Raw genomic sequence first — 18,690 nt, forward strand, 5'->3', positions numbered from 1 at the left:
ATGTCACCTTGTTAAGTGATGAATGTGTAAAATTGACTATTCGCTGGTCCAGGAACCGTAATTAATTTGATATGTAACCGCACTTGCCATAGCCCACTTCAAAGATGCAGAGAGGGAGTTGTCTCTTCACTTCCGCCTGCCAAACCGGAACTTCAACTCATCATCACTGTCGTCGTCGCTTTCGTCTCTACTGGCAGCCATGAACCCTCCCCAACGCGGCTTCTTCGCTTCCCTCGAGCTACTAGGTGAGGCATTCAGCGGTGGTGCTGCTCGCTTGTTGCTGCTCTGCGACTGCGTTTGCGTGCTCTGTGCCTGTGACTGGCCCTTCCAAGCATTGGCCCGCTCCGCTGCCTTGGCCGCCCTCGACCTTGCTGGCTCGGGTGTTGGCTCTGGTGCTGCTCGGTCCTTGTCCATAACATCCACATCATCTTCGTCCTCATCACTGCTGTCGATGGTGAGAATGTTCCTCCTGGGAGGGGCCTTGGTTTTCTCGGGGGTGGGATTGCTGGTTTGCTGCTGCGTTTGAGATTGACGTTGGCTGGTGGCATCGTTCTTTTGGCGACTGTTGGAGTCGTTCTCGAGCCAATACTCGTCACCGATACCATTGCTCTTTGGCCGAACCTCTTCTAGGGGAATTACTGTTCGTGATGCTTGCCGTCCAGTGGCTGCACCTTGCTTTCGGAACTGCTTGTAATTCCTACGACCATTCCATTTGGGATCCCAACGACCGTCGGCAATGTCCTGTTCACGCGTACGACTGGTACCAGCTCCCCCTGTCCATGGCTCAGGGAAGCGAACCTCACATTCCTGGACCGTTTCAAGTTGCAGCCTGCGAATTTCCGCATAATCAATCTCATCATCGCCCAACTCGGTCAGTGCTCGACGTTCCGCGGCTGCTCTGGCTTCGGCCTCTTCGCGCTGTTTGCGCGCCAGCTCCAAGATATGGTCACCGCCTGCTGTTTTCTTGCCTTTCCCTTTCGTACCTCGCCCCTTCTCACTTTTGTCTTGGGGAGATTCAATCACCATCTCGTCCTTGTCCTCGTCCTTAACTGGAGGCTCCGGTTCCGGTGGTGGGGGCACAGGCGGCTCTCCTGCCTGAATACGCCTGCGTTTGGCTGCCGCGGCTGTGGGGGCAATGTTGGCTAGTAATGCCGATTCATCATGTTCTGGCAAGGGTGAGAGTGGGCGTTTGCGCGTAGCTCGAGGCGGAGGGCGCGACTCGGGTGCGGTCTCTTCCTCTGGACGATCAAGAGGGTCCTGGTACTGCGAAACAAACAGACCATCCTGTGACGCTTCGACTGCGGGCTGGCTTAGTTCGGGAAGGTTAGGTTGAACGGGGCCTATCTCTTGAGTCGGCTCGGGGTTGTCGCCCTCGATGTCAAAGCCTTTGAATCTGCTTACACCTCTTCGAGTCCGCACTCTTCGAGGAGGCAGTTGTGGCGAGGGTTCTCTCTCCACCTCTCTTTGCTGGGGCGCTGTCGGCTCGGTCGATGGCTGATCTATTTCCATGCGAACACCTGGTTCTTTGTGAGCTTCAGGACGTGACATTGCCGGTTCGGATTGACTAGCCTCTTCCAAGGGGCGTCGCAACATGGAAGCATCGCAGTCCAGAATCGCCTCAATAAATTCGCGCTGGTCGATTGGTCGATGGTCGAGCCGCTGAGCAAATTCTGTGAGAAACTGCGCATACCATTCGTAGTTTTCATCTTTCGGGATGTATCGAACAAGCACCACTCCCTTCCCCTCGCTGCCATCCTCAAAAGACCCAAGCCCCTTTTCACCAGCCACGCCTTTGACGAAACGGACGAAATCATCCACGTCCGTTCGTCCTGGCGTCACCGCATTCAACACCGCTTTACCCCTCCCAGAAGTGATGGGAGAGAGGAGGTTTTCAAACTGTTTCTTCTCGTAAAAAACAAACGTATACCCTTCAAACACCTCCTGTCGCCGTTCATCCGGAGCGTAGGCTGTGCTGGGTCGTTCTCCGGTCTCTTCACCTCGTGGCGGCAAGTGGTCGAGAGCATTGGGCCAATGGTGATCAAAGTCTTGTTCCAACGCGCTCGACGAGCCTTCCTCGGCATCGGCTGGTGTTGTTGCTGCATTGATGATGGTGTTGATGAAGCTCTCGGTGACAATAAGTTTGCCATTAATGAGAGCTTGAAGCCCCTTCGACGTGTTGCGCTTCTTTGACACGACGTGGGTGGTGGTTTCTTCGTATTCAGCCGAGTATTTTATATCCAATTGTTCGAGATCATCGCGAAGCTTTGTCCACGGGTCTGCACGTAACTCCTTGGTAGTGAAGGAGAAGCTCAGCACAACGGGGTACCACTGAATGCTATATCACAGCCACACCGCGTGTCAGCCATCGCAATGACAGATATACAGCGAGGAAGGCTTACCGCAGAAGCTTCTGGCACATTCCTAGCTTGACTGTATTCACAGTCTCGGTGAGGACTTTCTTCTGGCCGCGTATCTGGACATCGTTTACGGTGGTTCCCTTTTTTGAATCGAGATCTTCAATGGTGATCTGGGATCTGGAGGTAATGTTGCGCTACTATCGTCAACGCCAGTCGCGCTTTAACAATACTGGGTGCTACATACGCCGCCGCCTTCCGGGACAGGCTCAACCTTGATGGTGATGTGTTTACGCGAAATGGTCTTGTCAGAGATAATGAGCTGACCAGCCTCAGATACCGTGCGGCCGAAGAGGTAGAGCTTTCCAGGCCGCAGCCAGAGCTTCTTGCCTGGTTTGCGCGTTAGCTGCAGGTACGCTTGCAAAAAGCAGGGATGCAGTGATTGAAGATAGAAACGACGGTTTCGAGGCTTACCTTCGAAAAGATCGCTCTCAAGCAGCCACATGATTGTTGCTTGAGGCAAGGCAAGGCAGTAGAGAGTAGAATAGGTTCGATAAAGATGGCACGAATCTGAGGGTGCTGCAGCTGGTGCGCGTGGGACCAAGGATTGCCGTCCTAGAAAAGTCCAGAAAGTTGAAGCTCGGAGCATTGGAGAGGTACCGACACGTCATTTACGCGACTCCACGTGACTATAATGCACTCTCCACATGGACCCAAGCACGGGTCACTACAATAGTTTGATAATGAGAACCTTGAGGGCCAGATAGGGAGATCGGGCTATTTCAATGACCATCATGACTTGAACTACTTCCTAAGTAGGTATCTATACACAAAGCTACCAATATTTGCCAGTTTTTTCCAACAAAGGCCTTCTTCCCATTCAAACAAGAGTTGGGTTCAAAATAGCAAGCTCTTGCAAATGCTTGCGCCAGGCCCCGACATGATCTTCCATGACAAAACTGTCAGTCGCTGCTACCTTCTGGCCCTGTTTAACTCCATAAAGATACGGTTTCTTGTCAGCATAACAATGAGTTTCAGCCTCGTTTGGAAGCTTGCCATGCAGGATAAAGTCTCTAGCGATCGAATTTGTACACTGAGAGGTATCCCTCGACGAGTGTCCATATCCATGATGAACAATCATCCGAGCATTGGAGCCCATCTCATGCAGGAGTCTCCTCCCATTTCGGAGAGGCGTTGCCGGATCGTAGGTTTCTGCAATCAGAAGGACTGGGTGCTTCAGTTTATGTCCGAGGTGACCACGGTAGACTTCAGCAGGACGAGGCCAGTAGGTGTTAAAGTGACGGCAGGGAAACACGTTGTAGAACCGGCTATTTCCCGCGATCCAGTTTTTGGTGGTCATATTGCCCCAAAGCGAGAGCCACCACTCAAGGTCATCGGGCTCCGTAGCGTCGAATGAATCACTGCAAATCACCAAAGTCCCAAGCTCTTCTGTAGAAGGAGGCTCAGGACTGGCGAGGCAAGGCTTTCGGGGTTGAAATACCAGGAGGTCTTGTCAATCAGAGTGGCTGCAAGTGTGGCGTTGCCTTCCTCGAGGCCCAAAAGAGCTTCGGCGAGCGCTGGCCAACTTTGTGCGTTATACATGGCGCCGTATATTGTGTTTACCAGAGCCGAATATGTGACAACAACAGGGCCGCTTGTTGGGATGTAAGCGGAGGCTGGCCGGTCGAAGAGTGATGAAAGAAGGGTTTCCAACCGGCTTTGGAGGCCATCAAGGGTGACAGGTTTGCCGTTCCTTGACTTTGCCAGAGCGCAATATCTCGACCCAGCGTTGACACACTCACCCAGAAAACCGTCCCGCCAGGCATCTGTTGCATTGTCCAACGCTGCCCAGCCAAAACCTCCACGTAGACGATGGTCTTTGACATATTCGGTGCCATCGAGGATCATGCGGCCGGAACGGTTGGGAAACATGGACACATAGGTTTGCGCAATACCTGTCCCATAGCTCACAAAATTTCCCGTGACTTCGTTTTCACCAAGTGCCGCTCGAATCTGTTCAAGATCTCTTGCAACAAAGGCCGTGGAGACGAACCGACCCAGGTCTCCGTGGCGCTCCCAGCATGCTCTCATGACAGCAGCGTTCATTGCGTCAACAAGTTCAACTTGATCCCGATGAGAAGCCGACACGGATCGGTGTTTCGATACCAACAACTCCCAGTGGTCCCGGTCTGCATCATGAGGGAAACAGGCCACAGCGGGTTGAGACATGTTGACACCCCGGGGATCCCAACCCAAAATGTCAAACTTGCCATCGCTAAGTCTCTCGGTTATATTTTGCCCTGCGCGCCATGCATAGCTCGTCCCACTTCCTCCCGGTCCCCCAGGCTCGATGATGATGGTTCTTTCACTCTTTCGGCCGACCTGATCGTCCAAGGCGGTATATGTTGAACTGATCCTGGCAAGTCCCGAAACTTGGAACTTGGTGACAGCAAGACGGGCAATGCGGTTGTTGGACTTATTGGTGTAGTCCAGTGGGACATCCAAAAATCCACACATAAATATGCCACGACCGGCGTATGGGTCCTCTTTCCGCCCATCGCTGCTATTTCCAACAGTCAACCCCCAGCTCCAATGAGCAGGGTTGGGGTCAAACAAACCAAACCAGCTCTTTTCGAATTCAACATCGTCCAACGGCGGCGGTGTTGTTCTTGGTGTACAGGGTTGAAATCGAAACGGATCGTGGGGCTTCGGAAACTTTCCATACGGAGAATCAGGGATTTGTGTCTTGAAGCAGCTCAAAGGGCTATTACTGTGGCACTTCGAGAATGGCGAGAACCAAACTAAGCTCCCGACAACGAGCCCAAGAACGATCCATTCACGAACAGACTTGGGCTCTGAAAGCGGGGCCGCCAGAGACGGCCGTTTCTCCAACGCGGCTGAGGATCTAAATTTGTTCATTGTGGTTGTTGTCTTTTGAAACGGTTGGCTTAGACATGGTCATTGAAGATGGGTGTGCTATTTCATTTCAGGGTGGTCCAAACTCCTTGCACCTGCAGCAGCCTCTCGGCTGAAAGACCGCCTCTTCTAATAATGCCTTCCGGGTTAATAACAATGGTTTTGATGCTGTTGATTCGTTGAAACGGCTCGTAAGTGAGGTAGGTAGCAATCATAATCGATACGTTCTGGTAGCGCAAGCGAAAATATTTCCCGCTGAGAGGCCTGTCACAAGTTAGACCCATCGTTCGCTCTTAGTACTGGGTAACTATTTCAGAACCGTAGCACGGTTGAATATAGGGGGTTCCTCGACTGGATCTTGGATGCTCTCTTCGATGCCCTTGGTGGGGTTTATCAAACGCCAGCAGACATGGGTGGGGTATCTTTGCGTGTGACACATGCAGGGCTTCACAAGGGTGGGCCTGTTTCCCCACAAATCACGGCGGTTCGGCACATGACGTAATTCCTCGTCCCATCTGTGCAGATGTACGATTTGACGATAGAGCGCTGCCAGATAGTATCCAAGGCTCATCTCAAACCTGATATGCACCATCCGGGTGATTTCAAGGCGCAAGCAGAGCCGCTGCCAGACATGAGACATAATTGGCCAGCTGGCCAGTCGACCTCGGCCTCAACGCTGTAGAATCCAGAGGCATCCACAGCCCAGCCACAAGAGAAACGTAAGTGTCTGTCATATGCTGGAGAGCAAGCGGTGTACAAGCCTGCCGGAGCATACGACATTTCTGTCTTGGTTTGACTTGTCGTTGGCACACCACGTCATTGGGTGTGGCGCTACCGCCATGGTTGAGCCCAAGAGACTACATGCCAGGAGTATAATATAATTTCCAACAAGCCCTTCAGAGCAAACTTTCTTTGTTCACACACAAATACTTCTTTTTCGGTCAGGTCTTCCTCTGTCTGCCTTCTCACCTTGAGCCCTCCAACAAGAAAATAAACTCATTCTTCCAATCAGCCACACCGAAAGAAAGACAGCAATCATCTCAAAATGGAGCGTTTCGTCCCCTGGGTCCACATTGCCGCGGCCATATTCTCCGTCATTCTCTTGGGAATAAGCGCATATGGTGAGTATTTCTCATCAGGCTGAAAGTTCCTAACTGACACATCTCGCAGTTGTGCACGTTACATGGGGCCACCCGACTCCCAATTTCATCTTGTTCAGCTCTCTCTGGTCTCTTCTGGTTTTTGGCTATGTGGCTATGGCACCACGATTTGCCCCTAGACTCTTCCACGGCACCATTTCACTGGCTCTGTTGTGGTTGACGACCATCTTCTGGTTCGCCGGCGCAATTGCCTATTCGGTTTGGGCCGGATATCCGTATTGCCACGGCTCAATTTGGTGTGGCTCGAACCAGGCGGGAATTGCCTTTAGCTGGATTCTTTTTGTGCTCTTTACTTTCTTGGCCGTCGTCGAGACTCTCCGTTTCCGAAGGGGTTCCGTACGCACAGGGCCTGCCGTTGTTTAGAGAGCTCGGTCGTTGCAAAATTCGGACTGAGGCGGCACCGTGTGCAGGGCAGGAAAAAGATCACTGACCCGCGATGCCGGGGTAGCATGACCTGGGGGTTGACGCTTGACGAGCAGGTTTGGATTTTTCATACATCGATGATCGGGACATAGGAAGGACTAGATATATAATTTCTCACATGATACCCCTCTAAGGACTGGCGAAGGAATATTGGCGTTTGGGTTTAATATATGGGAGTTCCAAAATGTTGCAGGCCATCTACTCGTGTGATTGCCAATGTACCAAGGAAGTAAGTGATCTTGGTAAATTCCTGTTAGTAAACAACCCTAACCCGGGATTTTGTACGCCACCTTATGGGATCCGCAGTTTAACCGGCGTCGGCATTGAGTCACCAGCCAGGCGCCACATCCGTCGGCCAACTGCCAACCACCCAGATCCATCAACATTTCTCGACTTTCATCACCTTTGCGCCGCCATCACCCAGTCTCACGACAGCAATCGCAAAGCGACAACAAACTACCCGGACCGACCACCGAGACCCACAAACTCTACATTTAAAAATGGGCAAAGTTCACGGATCCCTCGCCCGCGCTGGTACGTCTCATCGGCAATCAATCCTTTGTGTACAAAGATTCTCGGCTAACCACGGTCGCGAATAGGCAAGGTCAAGTCGCAGACCCCCAAGGTTCGAAAACCCGTTCCCAGACGTCGAGCCCGATCTTCAAAGCTGGATGGCGACTGATTCAGCACGAACTATAGGTCGAGAAGCAAGAGAAGGCCAAGACCCCCAAGGGCCGCGCCCACAAGCGTGAGATCTATACTCGCCGCTTCGTCAACATTACCCTCACCCCTGGTGGCAAGAGAAAGGTATGATATTGTGGGGACTGAAATCCTCAAGCTACAGCTACTTACGAGGCCTGCCGAATAGATGAATGCGAACCCAACCGCTTAAATCGAATGAACATCACTGAGGGAGGGGCTCTATCTCGCTAGGCGTTGAGGATCGGGCATGGGAATATGGGCTCGCTATCTTTCTAACGGCGCTTGGACTCGGTCGGCAACGTTGCGCTGGTAATTGCGGTGGCCATCTTAGCCTGGCATCAGGGCGCATCGGCGTTTCGGTCGGAGAATGACATGATGTCCGTTTGGGGCCGACATCTGGCCATAGAGTTGAGAAATTTTATTGGGGCCGTGTGGCCATAATCCAAGAGATCTCATAATCAACACCGGTTTGGAGTTCCTCCCATGTCTTGAATGTCTGTCTCTGCTCAACAGGAGGGAATATGCAGCATCCTTCTCATGACAATGAATTTCCAAGGTGCAGCATATTCCGACTGACTGGGACCGTATACTACATCCCATCCCCAGCTATGTGTCAGTGAATGATGTGAATGCTCACGGATCTGAGCCAAGCCAGGAAGTTGTTCTGTCTGCATGAGATGCTGGTCTGTTTATCTTATCAGCCTCTTGGCTGAGCGAGAGCTGTCATTTGCTGGAACAGAATTAATATGGGGTTACTCGCCAGTCTGGGCGTGTGGCTTCAGCTGGCACAGTGGTGGGAGCTCTCCGGCCCCACAAAGATTTTTAGGGTTGGTTGGCTCTGCGCACCAGTTTCGAGAAATTCGCAGCAAAAAGCTTCCCCGCCTAGAGAAAAAAGTCCGCCTTGAAGCGACCGACCGAGTTCCACGACAACAACATCTCCCCTTTCGACACCCACCGAAACATCGAAATCATGGCTGATCGGGGAACTGGTGCCCGCGGCGGCGGCTTTGCTGCTCGTGGTGATCGTGGTGGTGATCGCGGCCGTGGCCGTGGCCGTGGACGTGGACGTCGCGGCGGCAACAAGAACGACGAGAAGGAGTGGCAGCCCGTCACCAAGCTCGGTCGTCTCGTCAAGGCCGGCAAGATTAAGAGCATGGAGGAGATCTACCTCCACTCTCTCCCCATCAAGGAGTACCAGATCGTGGATTACTTCCTCCCCAAGCTCAAGGATGAGGTCATGAAGGTGCGCATTTTCACCAAACCACGAACCCCAGCCCGACGATTCGAAAACACCGTTCCGCTCGATTTCAGAGCAGTTTCTAACATGCAATTTTACTCCCCTACAGATCAAGCCCGTCCAGAAGCAGACTCGTGCCGGTCAGCGTACCCGCTTCAAGGCTATCGTTATCATTGGTGATTCCGAGGGTCACGTCGGTCTCGGTATCAAGACTTCCAAGGAAGTCGCGACTGCCATCCGTGCCGCCATCATCATCGCTAAGCTCAGCGTTGTTCCCGTCAGACGTGGTTACTGGGGTGCCAACCTCGGTGCTCCCCACTCCCTCCCCACCAAGGAGAGTGGCAAGTGCGGTTCCGTCACCGTCCGTGTAAGTAGCAGATCAAGCCTGGCGCGCCAGCTCAAGGGACTCAGAAATGCTAATTGGACGCCCAGCTCATCCCTGCCCCCCGTGGTACTGCCATCGTCGCTTCCCCCGCCGTCAAGCGTCTCCTCCAGCTCGCGGGTATCGAGGATGCCTACTCCTCTTCTTCCGGCTCCACCAAGACCCTCGAGAACACCCTCAAGGCCACCTTCGCCGCTGTCTCCAACACCTACGGTTTCCTCACCCCCAACTTGTGGAAGGAGACCAAGCTTATCCGCTCTCCTCTGGAGGAGTTTGCCGACACCCTCCGGGACGGCAAGCGTTACACCAACTAGGTTGCTTCTGAATGAGGGTGATGCTCAGTCAGTGGGATGTGGTGCTTTGGGGCGTCTATGGTTCTGCGTGCATGGGCTCCGGCAATAGACAAGGGCTGTCAAAAATAGCATGATTGGCCTAAATCACAAATTATGATTTGATCACGAAGTCTATGGTTTTTGTTTCTTTACAAAACAGTTCCGTCTTCTGGTGCACAGTGATAGGCCTGGTGAGGTGTCAGTGTGTCCAACTGGGTCAACACCTCGTTTCACTAGTTGTAGTTGACTTTCTGTAGGTTCGCTTGGCTCCTCCTATGCATCCCTCCCCTGGAAGGCACAATCATCAGGTAGCATGTCGATGAACCATATTGAAAACTCGCTTCTTATTTGGACCATAGCGGAGGATTTGATCCTCTCTGCACGCAATCCCGATCGACATACTCGCTTTTGCTTACATGCTTACAGCCTGTGGAAGGGGTCATCTTGGTAACTGACTGCAGGAAGATCGACTTCTCCAAGCTGCTGTTCATCTTGATTCTTTCTTGGACGCCTACTCTACCTCAAGTGATTGGACACGACGCTTGTCTTGGATCTTTTTGGACTTTAAGTTTTGGGCTAGTTTTGCCATCTTGATTTTGGAGCTGTCTCGATTAAAGCCTTACTTTTCTACAGTTGCCCGTTAAGCACTTACGGCCTGTCTAGCAGCATGCCTCGAGTCGGTCGTTGTTCGCTTCTCTTTCTCCTACTTCCAACTGTCCACGGCCTGTGGTATTCGACCATTTCTCCAAACCTGTCGATAGTTCAATCCAATGGGAGACAATGGCTCCCTTTGCCACCCCATGAAGGTTAGGCATCCCCGACCTTCCGCTCCAAATCTATTGTCTTCTCTTTTTGCTCTGAAGCCCATCGCTACGCCTGAAGTACCCCCTCCAGTCCCGACAGCAGCCTAGGCTTCCCCCACAATCCCGCAAGGTATGTCACCTGTTTCCTGGCCAACATGGCCATGTTCTTTCTTGCCCGAACTGAAAGCTTCAACCATTACGTCGATACCTGGTGGGATGACCAACAAGCTCTGTATCAAGTTCAGTCTGATACGCCCTTTTTCGCTGGCCGCTACCGAGTACGGCTTCGAGTGCTACTGTGGCGATGTGCTGGTGGACTCTTGGTTGATGGGTGGTGATTCGGACTGCAACAAGCCGCGCCCTGCTGTTGCGACAGGCAATCGCGATTGCGAATGGGCGATGAGTCTCTGGAACGCCGACGATGGCAAAGTTCCCAAGGTTTTCGGTCCTCAAGAGCATTTTGTGCCTCCCACCCTTGCTCCTGGTGAAATTGACGTCCTTGCCTACGTGGGTGGCCTGCGACAGACTGCTGTATTGGTTGCAACTCCGGTATATGAGTGGCCGGCTGGGAGTCATACACCCTCGTCGTCGTCTTCATATGCTTCAAATATCGATATGGCAGCTCTTGCAGCCAGCGTCCACGCCATTGTATCAGCTGCCATGAAGCAGGCACAAGGGCTTGTGGTATCGGAAGTTCGGAGAAAAGTCCATGGGGACCTTACAGAAAGGGTCGCCAAAGCAGCTATTGATAGCACTACCACCGCCACATTCAGCACGACAAGGGCGCTCACGACTACTGTTACATGCGCCGAGTCTACTAGTTCATTAGTGACGAGCAATTCACTGACATCGTTGATAACCTCCCATCTGTAGTGTCTCATCAGGCGGAGGTGACAGGCACTATCTCGAATGATTCACTGACACCACTGATGGCCCCATGCCATCCCTGTCTGATCTGGACTCGAATAGCTTTGGGTCAGACCCGACTGTTCCAAGTCCCTCTACGGTTCCTGGGAGCGTCAGCGTTGCGGCCTCTCAGTTACCCTCGACATCTCCGGATTTGGGCATAGTCTCAAACGAAACGACTGAGTCAACGTTCCCTGATGCTTTCAGTCAGGTCATCGTCATCACAGTGATGACAACAACCCTACCAGTTATAGCTAGTATGGCGGCGTCCCAGCAGACTCAACCACCATACCTAGCTTGCCTCTGGCTGTCACACCCTTTCTCGGCGTCAGTACTTGGGAACAGGCACCGCAGGGGGCACATACATATGTGGCTACTGGTGGACAACGGAGGGAACGGTGGTCTTTTGTGGCATGAAGAGGTTAACTTTGAACGAAGGATGTTTATGGGAAGGCGATATGACATTTATTACGTTTTATCTTTGTGTTTAGATGAAATTCTATCGCACCAGGGCCGCTGCATAGTTAGGTGGGGAGGAAGAAGCCAACATCATGAGGGTACACTTTAACACTTGTGGGCAAATCAGACGCAATATTTTCGGGCTATTGGGTATGTGTTAAGAGCGCTGGGCTGGAAGACTTTGGTCTGCCTTTTGTCTTATTTTCTCTCGTTTAGCATATCATAGACGACGGTCTTTGCTGCTTTGATTTCTTTTATTGGTTCCAGATTTTGCTCTTATACATGATGCTGGTGGGGATATTACAGTGCAAAGATGATATGTGATTCAGCCTTCTCTTTGCGACTGAAACGGCAACGATGTCCCAACACATTGACAGGACGCTTCCATATCGATCGGCTGTCTCGGTACCCAGCTAGAACACAGGCTACGGAGGATAGTCATCATGAACATGCCTTTAAAGACAGCCATAGGCCCCGAAAGAAAGGTAAAGACCTCGAAACACAGTTAATAGGCTTTTTAAGATAGTTGATAGGATAATACCATGGCCTGTTTTGTATTTTGCAAGGTATAAGTCAATGTTTAACATGTGTTTTAAAGACTTGCTGTGTTCGGTTCTTTTGTCCAAAGTATGCCAGGCCAGGGACTTCGTTGTTTAGTTGCAATGCTGGGTGCTTATTAATCGAGGGCTCCTTCATTACAACACCACAAAATATCCCTCTGCATGAGGTGGAGGTGAATCGACCCCCCCGTGGTCATTGTTACGAGATGCTTTGCTTTAGAGCGCAAGTAGCCGGCCTGGGATACATGGTCGAGGTTTTTCTTTGCTCTCCTCCATCAACCAAAAGTTGCGAGAGAAAAAAAAAAAGACAAAATACATCTGTCTGGAACGCTCGGTGGGTTGTGCCATCAAACTCCAACGGAGTTGGTGAGAACAGAGAAAACCTTGCGAGCTTTCAGCGGTTGTTTGCGCTGAAGGCAGTCCAGAAGGTGTAAGTGGGGTGTTTCGGGGATTATGCTTTTTTGGATACGGCCCGAAAGAGAGGGCGGTGTTATGGAGATATTGGTGAGGTGAGCAAGGCGAGGAGTGTTCTCAGATGTTTGGCGAGATGACAAGTTTTGCAAATAGTAACTCGGGGGTAGGCTTTTCACATCATCACAAGCGCAGTCAATGTCAGTCATGTTCCGGTTAGGTACCACCGTGAGTAAATAGAGTTGTTGTTTGTTGAGAGAAACAAACGGCAGAGAGGATACAACCTCGAGGAGACGGTCCCGAGATGCGCGTGAGGGCATGAGAGGGATGGACTCGAGAGGCAGTAGCACAAGAGTTGCAGAGCCGCGTGCCGACTGCCGTGTCCCGCGGAGATAGGATGGTTGAACATGGATTTGACCTCCGTTTAAGAGAGAACATGGCGGAGGAAAAACCCCAGAGAAGGAGGCTGTTGTGTGTTTCTGGGAAGAATGCTGAATTTTTTTCTCACTTTTGGGGAGTGGATTTGGAAGAGTTGTGTGATGGAGTGACACGAAGCGAGCTCCTGACTTCGGCAGCATCTCTGCCAAGCTTGGCATGAGAGCATAACAACCCGTTACTTGCATATTCCAGGAGCATGCCGGTTGTTGAATATGCACAGACCATCCCCAGTCTGCACGGAGTTGGCCGGCGCAGGGTTCAGATGGTTCCCCATTTCTACCCCTCACGACAGACAGGTATTTCCCCTCACGAGGTGTAACGGTAATGACGGACAGACCCCAATACCCCACTTCCCAAGGTGTGGGCAGCTGCCAGTTGCAGTGTAAAAAGGAGTTCGGCTGAATTCTCGCAAAGACAACTTCGCATTGAGGCCATCCATGATGTTCAACTTTAAACAAACAAATATCTCCGCTTCCCCAGATATTAGTGCGATAGATTGGACGAGGGACTCCATTCATGAGAAGATCCAGAATCCAACAAAGCAACAACGGCACTTGCACCAACGCCGCCGAGCGACGAGTTGCCTGGTTTCGCGGTGGAGAGTGTCTGCTGTCTGGACGGCTGTTTACCCGCACTTGGGATAGTTGAGCCCCCGTTTTGATTAACAAGCTGGAGCATCATGAAAGACCACAATGGAAGGATGCAAGATCCACTCGGACCCGGAGACGGTGACTGACAAGTGTGGCCAGTGCTCCGAGTGTCTGATTACCATCCACCAACGTTGGTTTTGCAAGATACCTATTCAGATGCTTTATACTTCGTTTGGGGGCTGTAATGAGCTAGAGATGACATGTGAGTCTGCTCTACCGACTGCTTGGAATGGTGGCCGCTGAATTCTTGGAGAGGTCGGACATTTCGAGGGTTGGAGATTTGCATGATGTCAGAGCCAGTGCAACATGCGGTTATGATCGTCTCGGAGGTTCATCAACCCTTTGGAAACAGCAGCAGACTCTTTACCCCATACCCGCCGTACCCCAGATGGTACCATGATAGCTAAAGCTGGGGAAATTTCCATGTTTTCTTTTCAAACCACCGATGCTAAACATTGGGGCCCCGGATTTGCGGACACTCTCATTGATGTGACTGACCCGCTTGCTTCATCCATGTTTCCGGAAGCCGAGGATGAAGACGAGAGCGAGATCCATTCCTTCTGCTATATGTCGTCCTGGCTCCCACAGCCTGAAGTTTTCCATGTCTGATGGAAAAAGAATATCTGTTTCGACCCCTGATTTTTGACGGGTTTTTCGCCATATGTTTCGCTGACACTTTGGGTGGCACGCCGCGCCTTGTCAAAGATTTCAGCCCTCTCGGGCGACCGGGAGAACGCATGCCCAGGCGGCAGTGACGGTAGTGACGGTAAATGGCGGCGATCTAGCAGGCGTTGGCAAACAACCAGAGGGACGTTGCGCGGCTGCTTTCTTGGGTGCTTGGCCATGCGCATGGCTGCAATTGCCCCATTTCGTAGTTAGCGATGGAAGCGGCCATAATATCTTGGCACCAAGCCGTTAGTGGCTTGGGGTCCTCGATGCACCTCTTGGCTCTCAACCTCCAACAACAGCAGGACGCCCCAGACGACCTGAAAACACCAGATTTAAGCGTCGAATTACGCATCCACTGACCCTATTCAAACCACATGGGCCAACCTGGACAAGCACCCCGCCGCTAGATCTGGAACGTCGTTTCTCCGAACGCACGTCCCACTCACCCATCACGGCACTCTTGACTCCTCAAGGTCTTGATATCTGCGAAACAGGTGCTGGGTAGAACTACGGAGTATCCGTCTCTATATGATTCAGGCCAAACACACGGCCACACTCTAGGTGTGCCACCTGAGATGCTGTGCGCACCACACTTTTACGTTACAAGTCTACATATATGCAGGCATCGTCCCATGGCGCAATCAAAAGACCCCCATGAATCCCATAGCCGTCATCGCAGGCCCTAGCTCAGCAGTCACTGGTTGCGCCAAGAAAGAGGCAGTCTTGGCATGTTCTGAGGCTCATTCATTGACACCCTGTAGCGCCACTGGCTTGTTCTTGGATGCCGAGCTTTTCAGACGTCAGAGGACATCATCATTGATTCCCAAATCACCATTGTCTAACCTCTGCGTGGCCGTTTACAAACTATCTGCGATGTCCTTTCCAGAACCTGGTTGTCAAGAGTTGATATCACGGGGAGCACGTGGCTCTCTCCCAAACAGAAGAGCTGGTCATGGTATAAGCCAGATGGACGGGCATCCCATGTCCTGCGTTGGGTTCCCCGGATGGGGACACCCCGGGTTCTGCGTTTGCGGACAAACTTCCAACTCGCTGGATACCGGTGAGAGAAGCCTGGCTTTATCTGATGTGGATGAGTCCCGTTCCATTTTGGTTACGAGCCCCCTTTATTGCAGCGCAACTGTCAACCAGGGAGCTCCTGGACGTGGAGCTAGCCCCCTTTGACGGGGACTGGTCCGTCACCATCTTCATCCACACTCGTCCCAGAGATAGGGCACACCTGCCCTGATGGTGTCTCGGCCGAGCCAATGGGCGTGAGACACTCAAACGGCAGGTCAAGTGTCCCCGTCCACTGCCGTTATACCTAGATCCCAGTGACAGTGGACAAGTTGTGGAGAATAGTCTGACTGCCAACGGCGCTATATTTCTCCCTTCAACCGTAAATAGTAAATCCACCTTTTCACCTGGGCGAGCTGGGGTACATACGGATTTCATTATGTCCGGTATGCCGTGAGGCAGCGCAGATGCCCACTCACCCTCCCTCGCAACTGGTGCGAGTGACCCGCTTCGTGCTCCTTTGGGAGCTTGGGGCCGCATCTGGTTCGACGATCCCAGATGATCGCTGCCCCCCCCCCAGCAACCCCAGATCCTGGACGTGGCTGTTGGGGTACTATCCCGACACTGCATATATCAAGCCCGCCGTCGCCCTCCCCCATTCCAACCTCTGTCACACCTCCAGTTCACTCTTCTCATCTTCTCTTGAATACCATCAAGCTACGGCCTCTTTCTTGCATTGTATCAGAGGAGAGTGACAGGACTCAACAACCTACTTTACCACACACAATGTCCAACTCCGGGGGTTCTCTTACTGAGAAGGATATGGGCCATGCGACCGGCGCGGCGCCGAACGCCCATGGGCCTGCCACCGGTCACTACCGGGGTGGATACGATCCCCGGAACCCAATGGCCAACATCCACGCCGGCGACGAGCCCAGGCTCCCAGCCTTCGGTGGTGAATTCCAGCCCGGTCTCTGGCGGCCTGTGGAGAAGCGCCAGTTCGCCAACCCGGCGCCTCTGGGTCTGAGTGCTTTCGCTCTCACCACTTTCGTCCTTTCGGCTATCAATCTGGGCACTCGCGGTGTCAATGTTCCCAACATTGTTGTTCCCCTTGCCTTTGGCTATGGTGGCTTGGTCCAGCTCCTGGCTGGTATGTGGTAAGTTGATCTCCATTATCAATATCACTTGTCACTGTTTCACACATGCTAATAACATGCTTTAGGGAGATGGTTGTTGGCAACACCTTTGGTGCTACCGCCTTGTCATCCTATGGTGGTTTCTGGATTGCTTGGGGCCTCTTGCTCACTCCTCACTGGAACATCCTTGGCGACGAGGGCCCTTACAAGACTGATGCCATCACCTCCTCTGATCCCATGATGTACGAGTCGGCCATGGGTTTCTTCCTCACAGGCTGGTTCATCTTTACGACAATCCTCCTCCTGTGCACACTGCGTTCGACCGTCATGTTCTTCCTCCTTTTCTTCACCCTCGACCTCTGCTTCCTCATGCTTGCCTGCTCCCACTACTCTCACTCGAACGGGAACACTGAGATGTACCACACCCTCACCAAGGCTGGCGGTGGCTTCGGTATGGTCGCAGCCTTTTTGGCCTGGTACAATGCATTTGCCGGTATTGCCGATAGCAGGTATGAACTTATTCCTGTTGACGTTGTTCTCTTTGCTGTTTTGCCTCCCCCTAACCCCCTTTTGGGAGTTCTTGACGTACCCCGCACCATCAATGACCCCCAACTTGAAGTTGGAGTTCCCTTGGTTACATCGGCCAAGCAAGCCATGGCACGCCACTTCCGTCAAACCAAGCCGCTATGAGCCGCACGAGATCTTCTGAGAACAGTAACGCTGACATCACCTTTTCTACAGCAACTCTTTCTTCCTCATTCCTGTCTTCCACTTCCCCTGGTCTGAGAAGGGTCGCGAGGCCAGACTCGCTCGCGCCGCTACCCGGGAGACTCGGGACTCGGCTTAAAAGAAACGTCACGACACGCATGTTGGCATCATTTTTTATGAATGATTTCGGTTCTTGGAATGGATACATTCACGGTAGAACACAGCACCGTGGATGATGGGAAACGTTATATTTATATCTATATTTTTTTTTTTTTTTGATTTTATCCTGAGCAAAGTTTCCTGAACCTGGACATAGTTGGTTTTAACTAATGGCGTTGACGAGAACAATGGATGACGGATGGAGCTTTTTTGTCTTTTTTTTTTGGTTGAATTAAGCAAGCGAACTGCAAAAGGCGCAGCGTGGGCAGCATCAAAAGCTTTGGGATACTGAACGATTACATACCTATATATCACACAGTACATACCTACCTGACTTACATGCTAATCCAAAAGTTTCATGATTGGCAGATGTGCAATACTGATGACTTTCACATTCATGTAATTTTGCACAATTATATACGCGCACAAATCTAAGGGTTGGCGGATTATGCAGGGTTATCACTGCACACAACGGTCAACAGTTTTCAGATGATCCGTAGAAGTGGGCCTGACCTTCAGGTAGAACTGCCGTTGTCGCGGCCCTTGCGGTTTGTAAAAGCTGACAGTTTGCATGTCGCAACTGCTCCAGAGATGGACCTGATGTTTGTTGAGTTGTGGAGACATTTTCGGTGAATCTCAGGCTTCAGGGTTATCTTTTAACCTCTCTTTCTTCACAAGGCACGTGACGCCGAGCTGTCGCTCTCAATCGCTCAGCGAGCTCACTTCGGCCTCGGAGGTGGTCTGACATTTTGGTCTACTCGCTTTGTTCTTCTCTTTCTTCTCCGGGAGTTCTTGCTTCCTGCCTGGCCTGCGTATCATCTTAACTACCTAGCGGCGAACCGTCATTCTGCATGTGCAACAGAAAATGTCGTGCGAGGAGCATTGCGTCTTTGTCGGGTAAATCGGTGATCTGATGCCGTGTCGCTCGAAGGCGTGGGAAGGACAACCATATGTTGTGAAGCATGAAATCGCAAAGATGCATAGATCTTTCCATGATCACATCTCGGGATGTCGGTAGCTCTCTTCCATCGCACGGCCCAGGCCCGTGACAAGAGACTTTTCCAGAAGACATCGGCGGTCAGACATCAGACAACCTTTCGACACCGATGTAATATCACCTGATATCTCCCCAAACCTTGGGTGGCCAGCGCCCAACCGGGCCGACACCTTCCACGTCCATCATCTTAGCTAGAGCTGTTTCCTGTGATAAATCCCCATTGCTGTCGTCGTCTGTTGCCAGCGACTGTCTTTCTCCTTTCACCTCTACGATT

General features: G+C 51.9%; 10 protein-coding genes across 10 annotated transcripts; 6 read left to right on the forward strand and 4 right to left on the reverse strand.

The window, feature by feature from the left end:
* Nucleotides 1-2: 2 nt before the first annotated feature.
* Nucleotides 3-2,995, reverse strand: QC764_505010 (uncharacterized protein). The gene is made up of 4 exons (XM_062947757.1): nucleotides 2,829-2,995; nucleotides 2,602-2,744; nucleotides 2,400-2,551; nucleotides 3-2,335 (listed from the first exon to the last, which is right to left on the reverse strand). The coding sequence occupies exons 1-4, from the start codon at nucleotides 2,857-2,859 to the stop codon at nucleotides 127-129; spliced, it is 2,535 nt and encodes an 844-aa protein (XP_062798999.1). The 5' UTR covers nucleotides 2,860-2,995; the 3' UTR covers nucleotides 3-126.
* Nucleotides 2,996-3,234: 239 nt separating this feature from the next.
* QC764_0079070 (uncharacterized protein) lies at nucleotides 3,235-3,714 on the reverse strand (the record flags this gene model as incomplete). Its single annotated transcript, XM_062940767.1, has 1 exon — nucleotides 3,235-3,714. The coding sequence occupies one exon, from the start codon at nucleotides 3,712-3,714 to the stop codon at nucleotides 3,235-3,237; it is 480 nt and encodes a 159-aa protein (XP_062799000.1).
* A 68-nt stretch (nucleotides 3,715-3,782) lies between these two features.
* QC764_0079080 (uncharacterized protein) lies at nucleotides 3,783-5,273 on the reverse strand (the record flags this gene model as incomplete). The annotated part of the gene is made up of 1 exon (XM_062940768.1): nucleotides 3,783-5,273. The coding sequence occupies one exon, from the start codon at nucleotides 5,271-5,273 to the stop codon at nucleotides 3,783-3,785; it is 1,491 nt and encodes a 496-aa protein (XP_062799001.1).
* Nucleotides 5,274-5,840: 567 nt separating this feature from the next.
* On the forward strand, nucleotides 5,841-6,793 carry QC764_505020 (uncharacterized protein; the record flags this gene model as incomplete). The annotated part of the gene is made up of 2 exons (XM_062947758.1): nucleotides 5,841-6,391; nucleotides 6,441-6,793. The coding sequence occupies exons 1-2, from the start codon at nucleotides 6,316-6,318 to the stop codon at nucleotides 6,791-6,793; spliced, it is 429 nt and encodes a 142-aa protein (XP_062799002.1). The 5' UTR covers nucleotides 5,841-6,315.
* Nucleotides 6,794-7,353: 560 nt separating this feature from the next.
* Nucleotides 7,354-8,061, forward strand: rps30a_2 (40S ribosomal protein S30; the record flags this gene model as incomplete). The annotated part of the gene is made up of 4 exons (XM_062947759.1): nucleotides 7,354-7,387; nucleotides 7,453-7,478; nucleotides 7,553-7,660; nucleotides 7,722-8,061. 4 exons carry the CDS (start codon nucleotides 7,354-7,356, stop codon nucleotides 7,743-7,745), a joined length of 192 nt encoding a protein of 63 aa, XP_062799003.1. The 3' UTR covers nucleotides 7,746-8,061.
* A 292-nt stretch (nucleotides 8,062-8,353) lies between these two features.
* RPS2 (40S ribosomal protein) lies at nucleotides 8,354-9,488 on the forward strand (the record flags this gene model as incomplete). Its single annotated transcript, XM_062947760.1, has 3 exons — nucleotides 8,354-8,798; nucleotides 8,902-9,159; nucleotides 9,225-9,488. The coding sequence occupies exons 1-3, from the start codon at nucleotides 8,526-8,528 to the stop codon at nucleotides 9,486-9,488; spliced, it is 795 nt and encodes a 264-aa protein (XP_062799004.1). The 5' UTR covers nucleotides 8,354-8,525.
* Nucleotides 9,489-10,464: 976 nt separating this feature from the next.
* On the forward strand, nucleotides 10,465-12,150 carry QC764_505043 (uncharacterized protein; the record flags this gene model as incomplete). The annotated part of the gene is given in 3 exon segments (XM_062947761.1): nucleotides 10,465-10,541; nucleotides 10,555-11,824; nucleotides 11,981-12,150. 2 exon segments carry the CDS (start codon nucleotides 10,465-10,467, stop codon nucleotides 11,180-11,182), a joined length of 705 nt encoding a protein of 234 aa, XP_062799005.1. The 3' UTR covers nucleotides 11,183-11,824; nucleotides 11,981-12,150.
* Nucleotides 12,151-12,581: 431 nt separating this feature from the next.
* QC764_505048 (uncharacterized protein) lies at nucleotides 12,582-13,601 on the reverse strand (the record flags this gene model as incomplete). Its single annotated transcript, XM_062947762.1, has 1 exon — nucleotides 12,582-13,601. One exon carries the CDS (start codon nucleotides 13,599-13,601, stop codon nucleotides 12,582-12,584), a length of 1,020 nt encoding a protein of 339 aa, XP_062799006.1.
* Nucleotides 13,602-13,775: 174 nt separating this feature from the next.
* Nucleotides 13,776-14,140, forward strand: QC764_505050 (uncharacterized protein; the record flags this gene model as incomplete). The annotated part of the gene is made up of 2 exons (XM_062947763.1): nucleotides 13,776-13,935; nucleotides 13,989-14,140. The coding sequence occupies 2 exons, from the start codon at nucleotides 13,776-13,778 to the stop codon at nucleotides 14,138-14,140; spliced, it is 312 nt and encodes a 103-aa protein (XP_062799007.1).
* A 1,834-nt stretch (nucleotides 14,141-15,974) lies between these two features.
* mug86 (Meiotically up-regulated protein 86 protein) lies at nucleotides 15,975-17,798 on the forward strand (the record flags this gene model as incomplete). The annotated part of the gene is made up of 3 exons (XM_062947764.1): nucleotides 15,975-16,573; nucleotides 16,639-17,061; nucleotides 17,294-17,798. 3 exons carry the CDS (start codon nucleotides 15,975-15,977, stop codon nucleotides 17,397-17,399), a joined length of 1,128 nt encoding a protein of 375 aa, XP_062799008.1. The 3' UTR covers nucleotides 17,400-17,798.
* Between the last annotated feature and the right edge of the window lie 892 nt (nucleotides 17,799-18,690).

The sequence above is a fragment of the Podospora pseudoanserina genome, chromosome 5 (assembly GCF_035222485.1).
Source record: "Podospora pseudoanserina strain CBS 124.78 chromosome 5, whole genome shotgun sequence".
Classification (NCBI taxonomy): Eukaryota; Fungi; Ascomycota; class Sordariomycetes; order Sordariales; family Podosporaceae; genus Podospora; species Podospora pseudoanserina.